The 21,107-nt window shown below is 43.4% G+C and overlaps 1 protein-coding gene across 3 annotated transcripts in view; it reads left to right on the top strand.

Annotated features, from left to right (window-relative positions):
- RAPGEF6 (Rap guanine nucleotide exchange factor 6) overlaps nt 1-17,551 on the top strand; it is a 221,702-nt gene extending 204,151 nt beyond the window's left edge. For 2 of the 3 annotated variants that reach the window (XM_075541509.1, XM_075541508.1), the window contains 5 exons: nt 356-490; nt 7,886-8,114; nt 10,585-11,090; nt 13,318-13,632; nt 14,205-17,551. In XM_075541509.1, coding sequence (XP_075397624.1) covers nt 356-490; nt 7,886-8,114; nt 10,585-11,090; nt 13,318-13,632; nt 14,205-14,230 — 1,211 coding nt within the window. In that variant the 3' untranslated portion in view covers nt 14,231-17,551. Of the gene's footprint in view, nt 1-355; nt 491-3,373; nt 4,005-7,885; nt 8,115-10,584; nt 11,091-13,317; nt 13,633-14,204 lie in introns of those variants that run through there. The other variant, XM_075541510.1, reaches the window with a different exon arrangement.
- Nucleotides 17,552-21,107: the final 3,556 nt, after the last annotated feature.

Raw genomic sequence — 21,107 nt, 5'->3', positions numbered from 1 at the left:
TTGGAGAGGCCACCTCTAGAGGGGAGAGAGGAGTTTGAATCCATGTCTTCTCTATTCCGACATTGAACAAGCATGTCAATTGTGGGAGGTGGGCCGCTGTACTCCCAACTGTAAAATTAATTTCCCTTATGCCACAAAACAAACAATAAAAAATAATTTGGTTTTTGCTGAATTTGATTAAACAACCTAGAGGTGAGAATCTCTGTGTGCCATTACCCAGTCATTTAGTCCCCGTTTGTCATTTACACATTTCAATTTACTGCACATCATGGCTTTAGTTATGGAGTCATTTAGGCAACTGGGAACATTGTAAATGTAGACCAATCATTATTTACTTCCTTTGTTTTGTTTTTAGGTACAAGTTTACCTCCCAGAATCATGAGCGCAAGTGAAGAGATGAGTGGTCGGAAACCTGCAGACGATACTGTTTCCGTGGCCTCGTCCCTGCACTCGAGTCCCCCTGCTTCCCCTCAAGGGCCCCACCACAGAGGTGAGCAGCTCAGGCGCGATCAGAAAACACTTGTCCGCACATGCTCTGCTTTTTTAATGTATCGCAATAATGGGAAATGTTAGACTAATCCCTAACTTTTTTTTAATTTTCATGTTTTGCATTGAATTACAGGCAGGCCCCAGGTTATGAATATCCAGCTTGGTACAGCCCATAGCTATGAACCAGTTCCATAGAGATTCTCTGTTAACGATTTGAAGTACATAAAATGGCTCATAGTAACAGGTGCTGCTTCACAATGCACATCAAAGCATTATTATTACTGTATTGCATTAACAATGTTTTTAATATAACTGAAGTGTTTCTTTAATGCATAAAGGAACACTATCTTATGTCAAGCATTTGACTGCTGATTATACAAACTGTAGCTAGTTGTTCTAGCTGACATGCAAATTTGGCTTAAAGACAGACGTAGGAGGGGAACTCATTCATAATTCAGAGACTGCCTGTATTTCAGATATGCTCCAGGTATTAAGTTTCATATAATGAGGATGGTATTCAAAGCATGGCACTTAACTTCTTGATATACAGATAAAAATGAAGTCAGACTTCACAGTTGTTTTGTTCTATGCAGATTCTTAATGTTAGTATAATTTGAATTTCTAAAATTTAAATATTTTTATGGAGTTTTACAAAGAAGAATTTCTACAAGAAATTGTTTTGAACAAACTATAAGCTTTGGGCGAGAGTATATAGGTGTATACATTGGTAATGGAATATTACCTTTTTTTAATTGAAGCTGAAAGTAATCTACATCCTTATAGATTTTTATGTTTATACTGAGCCTCTTGAGATTTTCTCATAATGCAAAGTGAGGCTGTGTAATTTGCACTTGGTTGTAGATGCAGCGTGTCATCTACACAGAGTCCTTCCAGTAAGGTTTATATTGCTCACTGTGGCTCCTCTGAGTAGTTACTTTGTGTACCCTGGGGATCAGGGCTCCTCCTTTGTGGATCTTTACATATACAAAAGAACTGCATTTGTAAGTAATAGCACAGTATGATACAGGGTCTGAAAGAAGTCCCGCTTATGAATTCTAGCAGGAGAGAGAAGCTTTCAAAGCTTGCCTCAGGGCCTGTGTCCTACATTTCATCTTACCCTTGAGAGAGCTCTCTTATTTTTGCCACCTAAGTGGTATTGGACATCAGACCTGAGTCTGAATCCTGCCTCTGTCCCTCAACAACTGTGTAAGCAGCTTTCTTACAAGGTCGGTTTTCCTGTCAGAGGAAAATAAAAGATGACTGATCTTAGAGGCCTCACATAGATGACATGAGACAATGTTTCTGAAGCCTGGTGTTACTGAATTGGAGAATCTCTTTCCTGATACCACTTGATAGGCAACATACCTCCAAGACTCACCCACCCTCCCCTCATTTTGCGAAGCTAAAAGGAGCCACGAGCTGCACTCTCACTCTGGTTTTACTAAGAAAAACTTGGGAAAATCAAGTAAGACATGTAAATAGTATATAGGAAATTCCCAGATTACAAGATTCTATTTTGAAAACTCTTTTGTAAGTTGGTTGTAATATAAGTCAAATGTGTCTTCTCCACACCACCACCCCCTTCTCATAGCCTGCTGTACTGCAGGGTTTTGAGCAGTATATCATAAAATTAAATATCTGGGAGTGAACATCTGAAACTGACAATATCAGCAAATCACCCACTGAACAGTGTATGTAGTTCATATTACTAACACTAAGATGTACCAAAACTAGGCTTTCGTTCCTAATGTAGTTCTTCCTGTGTACAGCACATCATTAAATCAGAGACTGCCCATAGGTGTTGTCGCTCATATCTGGTTTGTGAGACACACAGACCTGTTTCCTTACTTGTCCACAGGGTCCTGCCCACACAAGGAGTGGGACTGGGAGCCATGCTTCCAGTCAGATAGATGGTCCAAATGAAGAGCATTAGAACTCCTCCCCTGACTTCTGTATCCTCTTCTCTGTGGGAGGCTACTCTAGACATTTATCTAACTGGGAAACTCGTTGTGTCTGAACCGGGGTTTTATTTGCCTCGATATGACTTGTGGGGAAGAAGCAGTAAGAACCGAAAATCTATTCTCAACAGTAAATTCATTTTCACCACTGGAATAAAGTCTTTTTTCTGTAATCCCTTTCACTGTGTGGCTAACTATTGACCTTGGCATTTATAGATTTCTGAGCTAGCCACAGTCATGCTCAGAAGCTTGAAGACATTTTTTATCTTCAAAGCTGTTTCTAATTGTCATTATATATGTTCTATCAAAAATGCCAACCCAATATCATATTTCTATTCACTTTCATTGAAACTTGTTGCCAGTAATCTGTGATTGAAAGAAAAATGTTATCATCATAGTAGGAATGTGTTATTAGCATCTTGCTAAAGTTTGTGATTAGTTTTGTGTTCCCCAACAATTGAAATAAGCCTATCCTCCTGCACTTATCTTCCCAAGTGCATCAGGCACACGCGTCCACCTCAGAGGTACAACACATTTTAGATGTGCTATTTATATATCCTACTTGGCTTTAACTTTTTCTTAGTAAAATCTGCATGAAGAGTCTAGAGAGTTGGTGCTGAGAGATAAATCTGATCATATGAAACACTGAATATTTTTCATATTTTTCCACGTGCTTTTAACGTTTTTATTAACGTCTTATTTTGAGCAAAGGTGAATCATTTTTTCCGTGTTCGATCTTGCAGTGACTCTTGTTTGTGCTATATTGTAGACTCTCCGTTGAAAATATTTTGCTAGAGTTCAGCCTTTTAGACATTGTCAAGATGTTCAGATTTTTTAATTAGTGAAATGTTATATAAGCCAGAATAATTGTGATTCATTGGAAAGAACTGACTGACCATGTCAGGGTTTTTGCATCTCTCCTCCAGTTGGCAGTGTCCTATCTGACCACAGCATCCTGCTGCACCTCTCAGGGGTCTCCTCAGCCCCTCCCCGGGAGTCCAGCACCACCATCAGTGGCCAGAGCTGCCCCGGAATAGGTGGGGTTTACTTGCAAAAGAAAATTCTGCAGATTACCAGGAGCACAGCCAAAAGAACAGACAGGACCAAGAAGGCCACTGAGGAGAATAGAGACAGGACAAGTTGTGAGAACACAGCCAGGAAAAGAATGACCTCCCCGTTTAGAAGATTTAGGGAAAGAACTCTTTCAAGGGAGAGACTAGCCAACAGCAAAAAAGAGGACGCAGATCACAATCAAGCACCAGAAAGCTGTGAGAAAGTAAAGGATGTTGGAGGCAACATCAGAGAGGAGAAAGGGAGTGGCGTCTTCAACTCAAGTAGCCAAAGCAACAGTAACGCGTTAAACTGCTTCCACACGCGCTTCAAGTCTAAAAGGAGAAAGACACTGTGAACCAAGTCCCTTAATTATTGTAGTGTTAAATTTGTTTTCCGTTATTAATGTAAATGTAGCTTATATTTTAAGTTTGTCAAAGCCGAGGCAGACAACAAGATACTATTTATGAGCGTTTCATGATGAGTATTACGTTACAGGTCCTCTGGCAGCAAAGTAAACACTGCTTTAAAGTGCCTTATTTGTATAATGTTATTTTGCTACTGTACTGAGTTAGTAAAGTTTATTCTGTTGGCTTCTGTAGTTGGCTTTATTTCTTCCTGGTAGCAGTTGAGTCTGAGTGACTGGCATAAGGAGAAAAGGGGTATAGAAACCATTGTGCACTTTCCCTGCAAACTCTCGATAATGGAAAAGAAAAACAACTTCCTGAGGGAAAGGAGGAGCTGACGCCAGGGGTTTACATGGAGAGCACATGTTCTGAGAATGATGAATGTACAGATGTGCTTGACATGATGGATGGATGGATGGTTATACAAGTTTTATGAGCCCCCAATAAAATGATTTTTTAAAAAGAAAAACAACTCCTGAGAGCAATATATCTGGTCAGATTGTTGCCTCGGGGATTTTTATTGCTCTTGTTTTTCAACTGCTTTATAAACAGAAGAAAAAAGACGTATTTTGAGAGGCAAGAAAAGACCAATCAACACATTAGCCTCTTTTTTTTTTCTTTTTTGGCCTGATGTGTCTGATGAGTGAGAAGAGAGTCTAAAACAGCAAGTTCACAGTCCTCTGGGTAACTTAATTAGAAATGCCATCAGGGTACCCCACCCAGACCTTGTAAATCTGAATGGCTACAAACAGGCCCAGGAAGGTGTCTTTTGATAAACTTTCCAGGTGATTCTTTGAATTGATGATATTTGGAAAATATACTGATGTATCAGACAATAGGGATGAAATTTTGTTTAATCATTTCATTGAGGCTCGTACAGCTCTTACCATAACCCATGCATGCATCCATTGTGCCAAAGCACATTTGTACATTTGCTGCCATCACATTTTCTATTTGAGCCTTTGCTGTCAGCTTATCTTCCCCCTCCCCACCCTCCCTCCTTCATGAACCCTTGATAATTCATAACATTTCTTACACTGACCAGTGTTAATCTATATAACTGATCACAATGATCTATATATAACCCCCTCCCAGGGGGACAGAAACAGAAAAGTGGGTGATGGAGACATCAGTCAGTATAAGACATGGAAATTATTTTTTAAACAATAAAGCAAGTTTGTTAGTCCATGCAATTTTTTTAAAAGGTGGGTTTTTTTTAATTTGAGAATATGTCCCCCTACTCTCCCCCCCCCCAAAAAAAAACAAAACTTTAAAAGAAGTCAAGGGACTTCAAGTTTGATTAGTTAAGAGACACCAGATGCTCCACCGCAGAGCTACAAAGCATCAGAAAATTTGCTTTGTTACATGTATTAGATGTGCTATTTATATATCCTATTTGGTTTTAACTTTTTCTTAGTAAAATCTGCCTGAAGAGTCTAGACGGTTACTTTTGTTTATATTCCTTTTCTTGGGCCTCTTGAAAATTGACCGATCAAGTCATGAAGGGTGCTGAGAAACAGCCATGATCCCAATGTCAGAGAACTAGAGTAGACGTCCGGAGGCTGGCTTGGCTTCTGAGTGAAAGCAAAGAAGGACATTGGGTCTTAGATGGTTGTTACTCCTCATCAGCTGATGAGTGAAGAAGCTGCGGTTGGTTGCTAAGTGCTGTCGAGTCAGTTCCTCCTCCAGGAAACTGTGTACCATAGAGACATTGCCAGTGCTATGCCCTCCTCACGCCCACTCGTTTTATTTGAGCCCATTGTGTCAGTCCATCTCATTGAGGGTCATCCTATGCTCCTGACCCTCTATTTCAGCAAGCATGATGTCCTTCAGGAACTGGTTCCTCCTGAACATGCCTAGAATAAGTGAGAGAAAGTCTTAAAATCCTCGATTCTAAAGAGCTTTCTTTCGAGCTGTATTTCTTCCCACACCAATTTGTTGGTTCTTCTGGCAGTCCATACATTCACTGCCTTTTACCACCACGAATTGGCTGTAGTCAGCAGGCTTCATTGGTTCTGTGAGAATCTCAGTACCATCCCCAAAGCCTATGCTTCTTCTTAGTGAGACTTCTGGGGCATGACAAACATCATGGAAGGCAGTCCCTGGATTCCGGACAAGTTTTGTTCCTAAATCTGCTGGCACAATAAACTATAGCAACATTGAATTCATACATAAGTCACAACAGTTAGGTACAGATTGGATCTAACTTCAGTTAGTCAAATGTTTTGTCTTAGTATTGAGTGCACCTTTCTATGTACAAAAAAAAAACTAAAGAAACACGTTTTTTAAAAAAAACAAAAACGTTTTTCATGTATCACAGAGTAGCACACATTTGCCATCACAAACCACTGTAGCAACCTTAAATTTTTAATAGACATTAGCAGGATTCGTTCTTAATTACAAATCCCACATAAATCAGACCTTACAACCTGGGACTTCCTGTACCTATTGAACCTCAGCAAGAAGCTACTTTGTGCTTCTTTGAGACTTAACCCTTGTTGGGATTACTAGGACACTTTATTTCCAAACAAAAGAAATTTAATTTATATTTCCTTTTTTTCCCCCCCAAATGATCAGCAGACATTTAACTGATGCTCCAGGTTTGTGTTCAGATGCTTCCACCTCACGTCTTCCCTGCCCCTTCATTCTAAAAAATGCAGAAGAAAATCTCTAGTTATCTGTTGGGGAAGAGATTATGGAGATTTAAAGCATGTAGCTGGCTGGCTTTTTCCTGATATATTATACAAAGTCTGTGAAAAAACAAAATTAAATCCAAATCTAAAATAATTTATTTAAAAATACTGAGAACACTGACTCTCAGCTAAGGAGCAGGGCTTCTTAGGTGCACAGCAGCGTGTCGGAGGGACACCTCGAGCTGTTGTGGGTTCAGATGCAAACCGGCAGCACAGGAAGGCAGATGTTGTAGCACATGGAGTCACGTGGCTTTCCTGGTTGCCCAGTGCTTACAGGGGTTCATTTCGATCATAGTGTGCTCTATTAAGGTGCCTTGGGGTCATAGCCACTCCAAGGGAAAAGACCAGACCGGGCTTTCTACCCCCACCAAAAAATTACAATCTCAACAACCCACAGGGGCAGGGCTACTCTGTCCCACAGGGATGTGAGTCAGGATGGAGTCAAAGGCAGAGAATGGGGTGTTTCTGTCATGTAAGCATTGGACCGCTAATCACAAGATGGGCAGTTGAAACCTACCAGCCACTGCAGGAAAAAGATGAGGCTGTCTTACTCCTGTAACAAACCCTATGTAGGGTCAGAGCCAATGTAGGGCAGACACTGCATGGTCTATCAAGTGTGAGATAGCACTATGAAAAAGTATGACATGAGAATTGCCAAAATGTTACACACATACGCTGTTGGAAAAACCGCCCTGGTAAACGTCACTCAATACAAGGTTGCTAAAAACTTTTAATTTGTTTCAAAACGTTTTTTTTTTTTTAACTGAAATGAAGTACAGCCATATGCGGTATGCCTCTAGTTTGAAAATCCAAAAGTGTGGCTTTTTTCTCTCGAGTCCTGACTCTCATGTCCTGCTCTACCACGAGATGACATTTTGGACCTTCTGGTCAGGGCCAGAAATATTTGTGTTTATCAAAGGAAGGACCGTGGAGGTTTTTAAAGGTGAGAAGCTAAAGAGTGGGTTTAAAACTTTTGATAATATATTTCTTGTTTTAGTAAATGCTTAGAGCATAACTGTGAGGCAGATACTTAGGATGGTGGGGTTTGGGGTTTGTTTTTCAGTAACTCGTTGACTTTCTATTTCTTGCGTTTCAGGTTAGATTATGGGCAGGCAGGTGAGTGGATGTCGTGGGAATGTGTGTGTGGTGGTGTTTTGAAAAGGTGCTCCTCCACTTGCATACGTGCAAAGTCATACTGCTCTGCGCTTTGTCTTTTGTTCTTGGCTCTCACCGCGTGCCACCTGTTTCCTGCTCTTTGTGGTTTCATCTGTGGTCTTCTCTCCTTCAGGTTGTGCACTTATACCATCAGTTAAATCTGACAACTTGTCCGACTCCAGCCACAGCGAGATCTCTTCCCGCTCCAGCATTGTGAGCAACTGCTCTGTCGACTCCATGTCTGCAGCCCTGCAGGATGAGCGGTGCTCCTCCCAGGTTCCGGCCATCCCAGAAGCCACTGGGGCATTGGAGAAGGCAGAGCCCTCCTCTGGGATGGGAGACCATGGCCAGCTTGGCTCTGGGTGAGCTTCCCTGCTGGGGTTCTTATCACAAAACTCAAACCACTTGGCTACAACAAGCATGGCTCTCCACTTAGCCTTTAGAAACCCAAGGGTGGTTGGAAAGAGATCCCTCAAAGAGTATTCTCTAATCTGGCTTGCAGAAGGCTGTAGAAGTGAACTCCCTCTATCCACAATGGAGGGATAGGAGGAAAGTGGTTACTAAACAGAGATGAGCACAGAAAACCCAAGGCATAGATCTAACTTGAACATTTAAAACCTTGTCAGGTGATCCCACTCTCATGCATGCTGGACCTGATTTGGTTTTCAGCAACATCTGTATTTTTGTTTTGTTTTGACTTTGTATGTGCGTATTAGGATGTATCTCAGGGGGGTTAGTCACTGGAGGTGACACACTGCACCCTCTTGAAGTTGTGTTATGTTTTTCTGTGTTTCGGTATAGGAAACCCAGGCTTGATGAACCTATAGGGACATCTAGTAGAATAGGGCTTGGGAGGTGGGTGGGTTAAAAAAAAAGACGATGTAACAGTTCTGCCACTGCCAAAAAGAAAAAAGGAGATGATGTCAGTGAGTCCTGGAAGAAAAAGAATGTTTGGAAACGGACTGTGGTAGCAGTTGTACAATTCTCCTTGACGTACTTAAGCTATGGAATGATATGATATGTGCATTAACTCCAAATTAATAATAAATCTAAAATAAAATGTAAAGATAACAATAAAAAGGAATCTCCTCGACACTGAGCGTGCAAATAAGTACTGTGAGAAACAAGTAGGCGCTCGTCTTTAAAACATGACTGCATCAGGAAAGCTTTCTTACACTCTGCATCGTTTAGCCCAATAATGACTTTTAATAGGGAGGGAAATGATTCTTGAAATTCTGGTTTTGCACATTGTATACAGTCTGGGAGACTGACAATGCTTGATCCTTGGTTTCTGAAAGTGTAATTTGGGGAGTAGAAGAAGCAGCTTTTAAAAGTCCCCAAACGCCCCCCTTTTTTTCCCTTAATTTTAGCTGTAAATTCTGTTATAACCAAGCAAAATGGAAATCTTAAAGCATTTCTGAGAATTTATTTAAAACTGATAAATACTTATTAAGCCCATATAGAGTATAATAAAGGATTATCCTATTTATGAAGATTTCTAAATGGTGACCCTCTATATTAGAGATAAGCGAACAGTGTAAAAGTTTAGGTGATGATGATGTTGGGGGCCATCAAATGGGTTCCAACTCATAACAGCCTCAGGCACAGCAGAGGAAAACTCTGCCCGGTCCTGCACCACCCTCATAGTAAAGGGTAGAGAGTGAGTGAGACAGTGTTTCAGTTTGCCGGCCACATGTTCTTTGCCAACAGTTCACCTCTGCCATGGCTGCACCAGAGCAGTCACAGATTAGGGGGAACAGCAGACATGGCCTTGGAGTCACCGAAACAGACTCGAGGACAGGCCAGACTCAACCTGAGCCCTGTGTCATACTAAAAATCTAGCATTCTTCAACTTTTTGTATAAAATGGCAGATAGTAAATTGGAGACTTTATAGGGTTATACTTGCTCTCTGTCTCAAATTCCTTGGGGTTTTGTTGTTGTTTTTTGTTTCATTTAACCCTTCCAAATATAAAAACCTTTGTTCCAGACGATCTCAAAAGAGGTAGTTGGCCAACTTTGACCCTTGTGCTGAGTTGGCATTCACCGAGTGGCTTTCGGTTTTGGTTTCTGGTTTATTCCAGGGGATGAGATGATAGGTATAGGTAACACTAGTAATCAGGCTTGGGGTTTGCTTTTTGGTTTGTTGCCGGTGATGAGGTTAATGTATAGGTAATCAGGGGACATTGCCATCTACTCAGCGCCACACTCCGCTCTGGGAACCCAGGTGGTGCGGTGAGGAAGCGCACAGCTCATTTGAACCCACCGGCTCTGTGGGCCCGACATAGCAGTCTGCTTCTGTAAAGCTTTCAGCCTGACAACCCCCGGGCAGCGCTGCTGTGTCATGTAGGGCCGCTGTGTGTCAGGACCAACTGACGGCAGGGCATTTGGTGCTATGGACCTCTGCTCACCTCAGAAGCACCTGGAAAATCTAAAACAGGCTTCCTATAGAGGGGGTCTTCATTCTGTATGTCTGGGGATCAATCTAATATTATGTTGAGTTCCCAAGAATAAAATGTACACCTACTTTTATGAATTTCAAGCTTCATCCTTGCCTTTTTATTTTAAATAAGTTGGAGGACAATTCTGAGGACACCTGGCTAAGTATGTGAGCACCTTCGGTGGCTGTTACTTCCAGCCGGTGGGCCTAAAACGCTAATCACCATAGCGAGTTTAGCTCGCGACTGGTTGCTGGTGTCATCGTTTTCATGGCTTGTTCTAGTGTGACCATCTCCTGTGACATGTATTCCATAGTCTCTTGTGGTGGGTAGTTCTTGCAATGGAGAGAGCAGCAGGTTTTTCTGCTAAGCCACTATGTATTTCTCCAATACCAGGTGGACACTCTCAAAGCCCTCCCTAATCAAGGGTGGTTTGGCAGTCTCGTCTTCTCTGAGCAATGAAGAGATTTCTCATGAGCATATCATCATAGAAGCAGCCGACAGCGGTCGTGGAAGTTGGACTTCCTGTTCCAGCAGCTCCCATGACAATTTCCAAAACCTCCCAAACCCCAAAAGCTGGGATTTTTTAAATTCCTATCGGCAGACTCATTTGGATGGCCCCATCGCTGAAGTTGAACCCACCGACTGCGAGCCCTGCTGCTCTCCTAGAGGCTTCTCTAGGACTTGTGGTCACTGCAAAGGAGGCCTGGAGACTAATCCGCTGAGACAGAGCTGGGCCTCCTCTAGTTCTCTGTCAGACACATGTGAACCGAACTACGGGACTGTCAAACGGAAGGTCTTGGAGAACGCCCCAGCTGACTCCTCCGAGGGCTCAGCTGCCAAGGATGGCGCTGACCCGGCTTACAAAACAGTCACCTCCAGTACCACAAAGGGTTTAATCGGTAAGTGCGGCTCCTTTGTCGTGCGGGCTGCCTTCAGAGACTTAGTGGTGCTCTGAAGTTAAGTGATGGGAAACGAAGGCTTTAGGCTGCCGGCCTTCACTCCCGCCTCTCGTTCCACCTCGACAGGTAAACCATGTCCAAAAAGTAGTGCCTTCTCAAGGGGTTGGGCAGGCAGGTGCTCACATTGGTTAAAGTGTGTTTAGTTAGGGGTCCAGATCTGTTTGCTATGTTTTGTTTTCGAGATTTTTGTTGCTTTGTTGGGGAAAACAATAGCATTATTATGCATTAGGAATAGAAGGAGCATTCTTTGTCACCCAGAATTGCTGGGACCACAGTTGCTTTGCGTATGTGGTAGCAGCATTGATCTGATACTGCACTTAGGCGGTAAAAATGGGAGGCCTGTGGTAGGAAACTAAAGTTAAATACGTGATTCTTCAAGAACATTCCACAGATGTGCCTACTGCTGCTTGTGGATTACATTCTAATCACATACACAGCGGTCTGTATTGAGCTAAACAGATCCATTTTAAAAAAATAATTTCCTAAATTACATAATCATGCAGATATAAGTAATACCTGCATTTCTGTTTATGTGGGAAGAATATACTTTTGTCAGTAGTTTCCTAATTTGTAATTTTATAGAATATTTGTAATGTTGCATTTAATTACCATGCAAGAAGAAAATGTGCTGGTTTTGCAGTTTCTTGTCAAATGGCATGATAGGCTGGGTTTTTAGCTCATTCACTTTTCCCCAGGGTTAATTTAAAATGTCTTCTGTAACGACTAAAGGTATGGTGGCACTATGGGTTAAGTTAACAGGAAGGTGACCGCTCCAGGGGAGAAAGATGAGGCGGTCTATTTCCACTGCCATTTATAGCTTTAAAACCCCCATGAAGCAGTTCAAGTCTGCCTCACAGCAGTAGACATGTGTGCATGGGTGTGCGGGGACATAAAGACTCGCTCTTGTCCGCCTAACAAAGACAGGTGTCGATGCGTTCCTGCCATTCCCGACTGACTGGACACTTCACTGACATTCTTCACGCTTTGGTTTGGGGAAGCCAGCTCCTTATTCACCCCTGCTCCCCACCCTTCAAATGGGAGTGGAAACACCTTCTAACCTTGATAGTACGTGGGAATTCTACTGGGGAAGTTGTGGAGCTTTCTATTTGGGTAAACATCCTCTAAAGGAGAGAAGATACTAGAGTTAACTGAATTGTCCTCCTTTTAGTAGGTTCTGCTTTTGTATTGGTAGTGGTTATATAAAGATGACTTGTCTGATTGAGATAGTCAAACATTTGCCCTATGAGTCATGTGGATTAGGGTCAATTTCCCAGTTTCCTCTTCAACCCATTTCTGTTGCTTTTTGGAGTTTTGCTTTATTCCTAGGGATTGCAGACTTAGGAAAACGATTTTAAAGTTTCCAGTATTTTTAACGTCCACTGAAAATCAGGGAAATTTGATTCATTCATTCATGAATTTCCTAAAGTTGTCCTGTTTTCTACTCCACTTAATCACAAAGCAGTAATGAGAAGTAAGGTCCTTAGAGGATCATGCCTCGGTACCAGGAATGTGAATTTGGTGCCTGTGCCAGGACTGAGAACGCTGCTGCCCAAGAATGCCAGCAAACAATGGTCCTGGACTCAGAGAGAGGGTGAGACAGCAGCCTGCAGGTGGTCCAAATGCCATTTTTGTGAAACCGCACCCCCCCGCCCCAAGACCACCAGAGCAGGAGTTTGTGGGAGTGTTTCCGGTGACTGGCTCAGTGATCTTTGGACTGTTACTCAGGGAAATGTATAGGCCTTTCGTGGTGTCAAACACTTGTGAAGTGCAAAAGGAAACTTGCATCACTGTCACCTCCGTTAGCTCTCATTTTATGTCCTGTCTCTCATCCGGGTATTGTATCAGTCTGTCCTCCGTACAGGGACCCAGAGGGCACCTTTGGTGGAGCAGGTCCTGCTTCCCGTAAAGATACACAGCCTCGGAAACCCAGGAGAGCCGCCGCCTCTGTCCGCCAGGATCTCTGGGGCTGAAGTGGGGGTTGGGGGCCACTTTATAAACCAGTCTAAACACTAAGTTCATTGAGTTTTCATAGGTTCTCGATCTGCCATTGTTTCCAAATTTATTCATATTGTCTGTTTAAGTTTGATTTTGTCATTGTGGTAAGTTTCTGTGTTTGATTTGTTTTTCATTTTTCATTAACATTTCCATTGATTATTTTCCATGCCAGTGTACTGTGTCACCTCACCCAAGAAGGACGATAGGTATAGGGAGCCACCTCCCACCCCTCCAGGATACCTGGGAATTTCTTTAGCGGACCTAAAGGAAGGACCCCACCCGCACCTAAAACCTCCAGAATATAGTGTGGCAGTGCAGAGGTCCAAACTGATGCTCAGCAGCCGCCCTAGACCGCCGCCCGCGCCTCCCAGCCGCAGCCCCGCGGCCGGTGTCCCACGGAAGACGGGAACTCCGCCTCGGCGGCTTGGCGCGCAGCTGTCCCGGCCCCAGCTAGCAGCTGGGCCTGATGCAGAGAGGGAAGATGATGGTACGTTGACAAACTACCTTCACGGCTCTGTCGTGAAATGGTGGTGTGTTCTGGTCATCAGTCGTGTTTTCTTGAAATACCTCAGAAGCCTTCTATAAAATCTTTATGAAATTCCCAAAAACGCTGGTGTGTTTTCCAAATGGCGGCCCCGAGCTGCTTGTTTGCATGTGCCCCTGTGCTCTCGGGGCTCGGACAGTGGTCTTGGCTGTGAGCGAGCAGCAGTGCTTGCTGCCTGGTGGGATCACTGGGGGAGCAGGCCTTTTGGCACCTGCAGAGCTGTGCTTCCGTTCATGACTCTAAATGCAGAACTATTGCGCGCTGTCTTTAAAAAAAAAGTTTCATCCTTGTAAACAGCTAAGTTAATGATGAAAACCAGTTATGAAAGAAGTTCCAGTTTATCGGCAGACTACAATTTGATCAGAGAACATCAGGGTCTTTACAGTAGAATCTGGGCCTGATAAGATACTAATTGAAATTGACTTTCTAAGTAGAAGTTAAGGTCTCTAACTAGATTGTTAGTTGATATGCATGACTGCAGATCTACCCATTGGTTCTGTTTTTGTACTTTTCAGAAGATGAGCAGGTTTCAGCCGTCTAGTCGTTGGGTGGCCTGTTGGAAGGTCACTGGAAGTCCTTAAGGAACTGGGAGGCCCTGCAGGCCCTTGCCTACAAAGCGCTGCTGCTATTCCTGCCCCGGAGGTTCCACTGCCTGAGCTCTAAGCAGACGCCCTGAGCCCGCTGTCTTTGCGCTTCCTCCCTGCACATGCAGCCTTTGCTCGGCTGCCCCTGCGGAGCCAGGTCCTCTCCAGTTTGCACACCAGACCTGCCTTGGGAACACCGTCTAGAGCAAATTCCAATTCAGAGTCATCCGGATGCACATGACCAGAGTTGTTCCTTTAACGATGTATTTTATGTTAGTAGTATTATTATTTCTGTGCCAGAGCTTGGGCTCATGCACAAAATTTAAATGTCTGCCAATGCCAAGGGTATTCTTGTATATTTGAAAAGTAACTTATTATTTGAAGTCTTATGGTGTTGATTACGGGGGGGGGGGTTCCCCTGGTTAGTGAATGTGTGTGTTTGTAGCGGCCCTCACTCTGTCTTGGGGCTGAGCAGATGGCAGCCCTTGCCTTTACAGAGCCGGTTGCTGTACCTTGTGTTGCGCCTGTGCAATGTAGTTGACTGGGGGTAGACTAGGAAGCCTTTGGGGCTCAGGTATTAGGGAGAACAATACTGCCATCTCGTGGTCTTAGTTGGAAGGCCAAACAAAGCTGACGTGGTCTTATCAGTCTTTGGGGACAAGGGCGGGGATTGGGTTGGGTAGAACTGTTGATTTCCCAAGAATGAAATTTTAATGCTAAATTATATATATTCAGAGTCTGCTCTGAACTGAAAATCATGTTACCGCCAATTGTAACTAGAAGTATAAATCCTGATGAATTCTAGAGAGTTAATTTTTCTGCACCATAAGAACCCAAAATTCCCAATATCTACACCACACATGGAGAGTTGTCGTTTTAAAGATGACGTCCGCACTGAGGAGGGTACTGATGAGATGAATGCGCTCGCACACGGCGCTCTGCTTGCACCCGCGCCGCTCTTGAGTCTTCGCCCATCTCAGACACTCCGCACGATGGGACGGCTCATCTCCTCACCTCTGCCATCGACGGGGATTTGGGTGTTGGCGGGGAGCTAGAGTTCAGACTGATCATCTTGTTTCTCAGGGTTGCCCGGAGGGAAATACCTTAGCAACCTGTTCAGCATGGATTGATTGCATAATTTAAGTATTTAATTAGAATTTCAGTGACTTATTTCCAGGATGAACTCAATTTTTTTCTTCACATTTAAAAAAATCAAAGACAATTCTCTTTATCTTAAGTTTAAAATGTTTTCTTTTTAATGTAAAGCTAGAATGAAGTTTTAATAAACTTCTGTTACTACCAAAAAAAAAAAAGCCAAAGCCACCAAGTACTGTGTACTGCCCAGATCAACTTGGAGCCGAAATGGATTGACTCCCCAAAGGTTGGCTGCACGTGACCTGGAGGAAGGTCCCTGGTTCTGTGGGTGCCTTCGTAGATGTTCTCCTTTCTCCCTGCGCCCCTCCCCTTCCTTCTCTGCGCCCTCTTCCCATTCATAGCGTCCAGTCAGCAGCCACTGCAGCGTGTTCGTTGGTGAGCAGTCATTCCATCTGGCCCATCAAAATGACTGTCGGCTCCCTATCGGGAAAATAGCATTCCTGAACAATTCCCCTGAAGGATCAACGTTAATCTGAAGTGTAAGCCTTAGAAATTAGCCCAGAGACACTAGAGCGTGCTGGCCGGCTCTCCATGTCCTTGGTCCATGGCGTCGGACGGCAGCAGGCTCGTAAACCCTGGTGTGAAGTCACCCTGCCTCTGCACACAGGTCCTCTGGTCACTAGGCTGTGTCTTTCCACTGAAAGTCAACATTTTTTTCTTTCACCGATTCACACGTACTGGTTTTGTGTCCATGCAAAACAGCAAATGTGAAAGACATTTTTGCTATAACCTTTTTGATCAAGTTTGGACATTTTCACCATTTTTTATCCATAACTCCAGGAAAATGGGCTGTTCGCAGTTACCTGTTTAGTTAGCAGATCTTTCCCACCAGGTGGAAGCCTTACTCCTCATCCTTAATGGTGTAAATAGTAGCGCACGCGCGCGGAGAGCTGAGGTCTTTGGTTTGGGCGGACACCCTCCTTGCTGCCCTTGCTTGCTCTAGCTTTCCCTGTGTTCTAATCGACTGATCACATTGATCAGAAACTAAAGCCAAAGGCTATGTAGTCCCTGCAAAACGTCATGTGTTGATTTTTGTGTTGTTTGCACGAAAGGTACAAAGACGCCCAGACCTGTCTTTGCTCTGACTCCAAATTCCCTGTTGGTTTTGCTTTTATTTTTGATGTTTACAACCTCTCTCATCCCACAACAACTTTCCTGGGAGAATGGAAACAGTAAGCCCTCCATGCAAATTTCTGCCAAATAGTAAGTTTCCACAAAGCAGTCTCTTGATAGTGAAGAAGAAAAACATTGGAGAATTAGTAAATCTCAGGCTTCCATGAATATTTGTTATAAGTAATAGATTCTAATTTCCTCCAAGTGATTTTTTTCAGTATGATAGTTAGCTGGGGAGGCTAAAGCCTTTGGCTTTCACTGCAGTCTGCTTCACCTGCGGCAGACTCCCCAGGCTGGCAAGGTGGCAGTTACCCCTGTCGCTGCCAAGAGCAAGCCCGTTTCATCATGCACTCGCATCCCGACAGAAGAGCGAGAGACCGTCTGCTGTGTACTGAAAACAGTAGTGTCATTCTGATATGAGAATCTTCCCGTAAGCGTCACTGCAACGTTTCATGTTTAAACTTGAACCCCAGCTGGTCTTTAGCGTTTGTTGTTTTTGTTTGTTTGTTTTGCTTTTAAGGCTTCTTTATTTTTTTATACACCGCATGCAGTTGATCTTTTAAAATCAAAAGGTGAGCTTATCAGCAAAAGTTAAAAACCAAACTGCACAGTTGGAATAATTCAATAGCAACTATACTGCACAATTCCGTGATTGTAAAGTAGCCTGTAAGAAGCAATGTTTGTCACCTATTTTTTGATACCTCTTAAACTTATGTCTTTTAGAAAGACAGTGCCTCTGTATGCTTTTTGTATTTTTACTGAGTGTAAATATTTGTTATATTTTTGGTTAAGAGAATGTAAAAGTACCATTTATTATCATATCTACTAATACATTGGTGGAATCAAATAAAGAATCTACATGAAGCCTCCTTGCATGTTATCAGGAGTGAGTGTACAGGGCAGGGGGACAGTCACACGGGTCACCCAGAAAGCCCACTCTGGGACCCATGTCAGTTGTGAAAACCTTTTTAGCTGTCGTCAGAGAAATTGGAGCACCCTAATTAATACTGACCTTATAAAGTGTGTCGTAACATCGAACTTGATGTCTGTGTCTTTGCAGATAAGTAATTTATAAAGTCAGCTATTTCTCTTACGAGGTCAGTTCTCGGGGCCTTTGGCAACATCGAAGGAAATTCTGCCTTAGCATCACTTTCCAAAACCTCCCAACCTTCCCTCTCCATCCACAGAGTATCATTCCTGTGGAGCTAAGCCTTCTGTCTTTATCACTTCTCCCTTCCAAACACAAACCAGGTTCTCCCCGGCCAGTCTTTCCTGGCGTGGGGGGGCCTTCCGATCAGCTGACTGAGGAGGAGGAGCATCCAACCACAGGAGGGTTCATTCCTCCCCCTCATTCACTGTGTCCACTGCCCGCAGGGCCATTGTTTCAGGTACTGTGTAATGCTTTGTGGTGGCTTCAAAGAGCAGAGCTAAAGTACCAGTTTGTCATCCTGACCGTAAGCAGACATCCAGGTATAAAACTTGGTGACAGCTCTTTTTTTAAAAAATCATCTTATTAGGGGCTCATACAACTCATCAAAATCTAAACATCAATTGTGTAAAGCACATTTGTACATTCATTTCCCTCATTCTCCAAACACTTGCTCTCCACTTCAGCCCCTGGCATCAGCTCCTCATTTTACCCCTCCCTCCCCGCTCTCCTCTCCTCTCATGAACCCTTGATAATATATAAATTATTATTTTGTTATATCTTGCCCTGTCCGATGTGGATACAACTCTTTCTGTGATGGAACAATCAGACCAAAGAACAAGCACAATGCAGACAGAGACCTATGGGACAACAATACACAAGCCAGTGGACTGGTTTAGAACACTTCACACTACTGCAGAACTCACGCTACTTGCAGGTGAACATGATGCATTTATCAATGTAGATTAAGCCATAAGTAAACTGCAATATTTATAGAAAAAGCTGAGATCCTATATCTGTGATATAATTGAATGAGGAATCAGTAAGATGTACCCCTAAATCACATGCTTATGAATTGAATGAAGATGTGGCTATCGAAACATTTTGGACATAAAAGCCATGGTCCAGGGAAAGGTGTCGCCTTACACACATTATGAGATTAGAAAAGAGGAATAGCCAAGCATTCTCAAGAGACCACATGTTGATAAACCCAAATCAGAAGAAAACAAATGTGAAGACGTTAATGTAATGCATATTAATAAAAAAGGATTACGTACTAGAGCAACAAGTTGGTTCTTTGAAAAAAAAATAAACCATCAGGAATAAAAAAGAATCATTGAAAATATAAGATCATGAAAGATGTTATGGTAATTAATGTGGAGGAAATAAATTCATTGGGGAAAATGCATACCAAAATGTTAGGGACTCGACCAGCGAGACCCTCATGCAGTGACCCGGAGGGGCAACGAACCTGGATGGGAAAAAGAAACAGAGACATGGGGCAAGACAAGTGCTGATCAAGCCCGTTTATTTTGCCAAAACTCTGGGTATATATTCACAACAGAGAAGGAAGTGGGAGGCACATATTCCAATGAAGCACACTGTGTAACAACCGCACACTGTACAACAACCAATCAGCCACCTGTTCCCAATAAGGTACAAAGGGTGTGCAACAGTGCTCAAAGACATCGTGGTGACGTACCGGGTGAACTTATCACTATGTTCCTAATATGGTATATCTGCAGTTCAATAGGTGCTCAGTACTTTGACTAATGGCAACAAGGTCAGTTATCGCAACTGCTCATGCTACTGAGCACGTAGTTTGGAATGTGGGGGCGAAGTTGGGCAGGAAACAGCCTTGCTGTTAGAAAGCAGCCAAGTTTCTACAACGTGTCTGAGGCCAGGGTCTTAATGGCTATCGGCTCCCAACACCAAAAACCAAAATAAAAGGAAAATTCAGTGGCTATAAAAGAATTAGGGGGGGAATTGTTAGGGGACACAAAATGGCCACAGTGGCACTGGGAGGACAAGTCGAAGGCAACACGACAGGCCATCGAGCAGAATGTGGTGGTCGTGTCTGCTCCAGGCAGCTGCTGACACACAGGCCCCTGGCCAGCCCTCTGTGACCAGCCCAGTCATCTGTGCTGAGCCTGCAGACCTCCCTTCTGCCTCAGGACCCCGTCATGGGGGTCCATTCGGCCAGACAGTAAAGCCCTCTCTCGCTAGCATTGCAGACCCCAGGCAGGGGGAGAGGGCCTCATTCTGCCTGGACCCACGGACTTAGCTCCCAAGGCACCAGGACTCCCTCCCCAGAGACCAAGGCGCCCACGGCCCTTCTCCCCTTGGTGATTCGAGAGCTTTCTGTCCCCACGGCCTGCCCCTGTGCTGCATACACGTCCTGCTGCCACCGCCGTTTTTGTGCCAGACTACTGACAAAGTAGCTTTCATATTCCCCTTTCCAAATTAACAGCTCACATCTATATCTGAGTGTAAAATAAAATCATTGTCCCCAGAAAATGAATTGTTAGGTGCCTTCAAGGCAGTTTTGACTTTATAAGGACCTTATGTTCATCAGAACCAAAGCACTGCTCAATTCTGCTCCATCTTCACAATTCTTTTTTTTTTTATTGCACACCAGCTTGAATTTATTGCATTCCAAGGTCAAACACAGTTGTTCCCACAGTTTTCAATCCAGAAGCTGACAACAAGGCAATGAACTCGGGGGACCAGCCTCCATGCCCTGCTTGACCTTGACTACAGTCCATCCAATGTTTCAAATTCCCATCTAAAAAAGAAGCAGAGGAATCCCTGTTTGGTCTGCTTCAGGTTGGACCTGACACATTAAATCAGTTCTTAATTAGGACAATTGAACCAAGATTTTTATATGGGTAAAAAACAATGGACATCTTTTACCTGGACACTGCTGCAACATTTGCAATATGAAGTACTACTACTTGAAAACTCCCTGCACTTATTTACATACATTTTAAACAGTTAAGACAGGAAATCATTTCCCCGCTCTGTTTAATATTTACAGATTTCTTTGGGCACAGAGTGAAACATAACCTCCAGTCCCCTACCTCTCCAAGGCCCACCACTGTATTCATTAGAACAGGCTGCTGCCCTTTACCCTCATCTTCTGGCAGAGAAGCCCAGGACGTGGGGCAGCACATCAACCACAGAAAGTCACTGGCTGTTTTTCCTGTGCATCATCAGTGCACAGAGGCAGCTGCCCTGAGCCCGAGACAGAGGTCCTGTTCAGAAATGAAGGTAACAGGAAAAAACCTTTTTATGGACAGGGCAGTACTACTGCATTATTGCATGTAAAACACACAGGGTTCTCTGGGGGGGGGGGGGGGAACCTTTCTATTAACCATTTATTTACATACATTTTGTTAGTATGAGAAATTTTTTAAATCTTCAAGAGTCAATATAGGAAACATACAAAGAACTGTTTACAACACTAAGCTCAATAGTTGATTAACACTAGATACTTAAAAGCAAACTGGGAAACCAAATTCCCTTATGACTCCAGGACCCCAGTTAAAACATCTATTTCCCACTGGTGAAAATTCCATCTTACACCAGTGACGCACTCTGTGAGCCAGAAGAGTGACGTTAAGACCAGTCTTCCATTG

The sequence above is a fragment of the Tenrec ecaudatus genome, chromosome 2 (genome assembly GCF_050624435.1).
Source record: "Tenrec ecaudatus isolate mTenEca1 chromosome 2, mTenEca1.hap1, whole genome shotgun sequence".
Taxonomy (NCBI): domain Eukaryota; kingdom Metazoa; phylum Chordata; class Mammalia; order Afrosoricida; family Tenrecidae; genus Tenrec; species Tenrec ecaudatus.
Note: the sequence above shows the minus strand (reverse complement) of the source record. Positions and strands in the feature narration are given on the sequence as shown.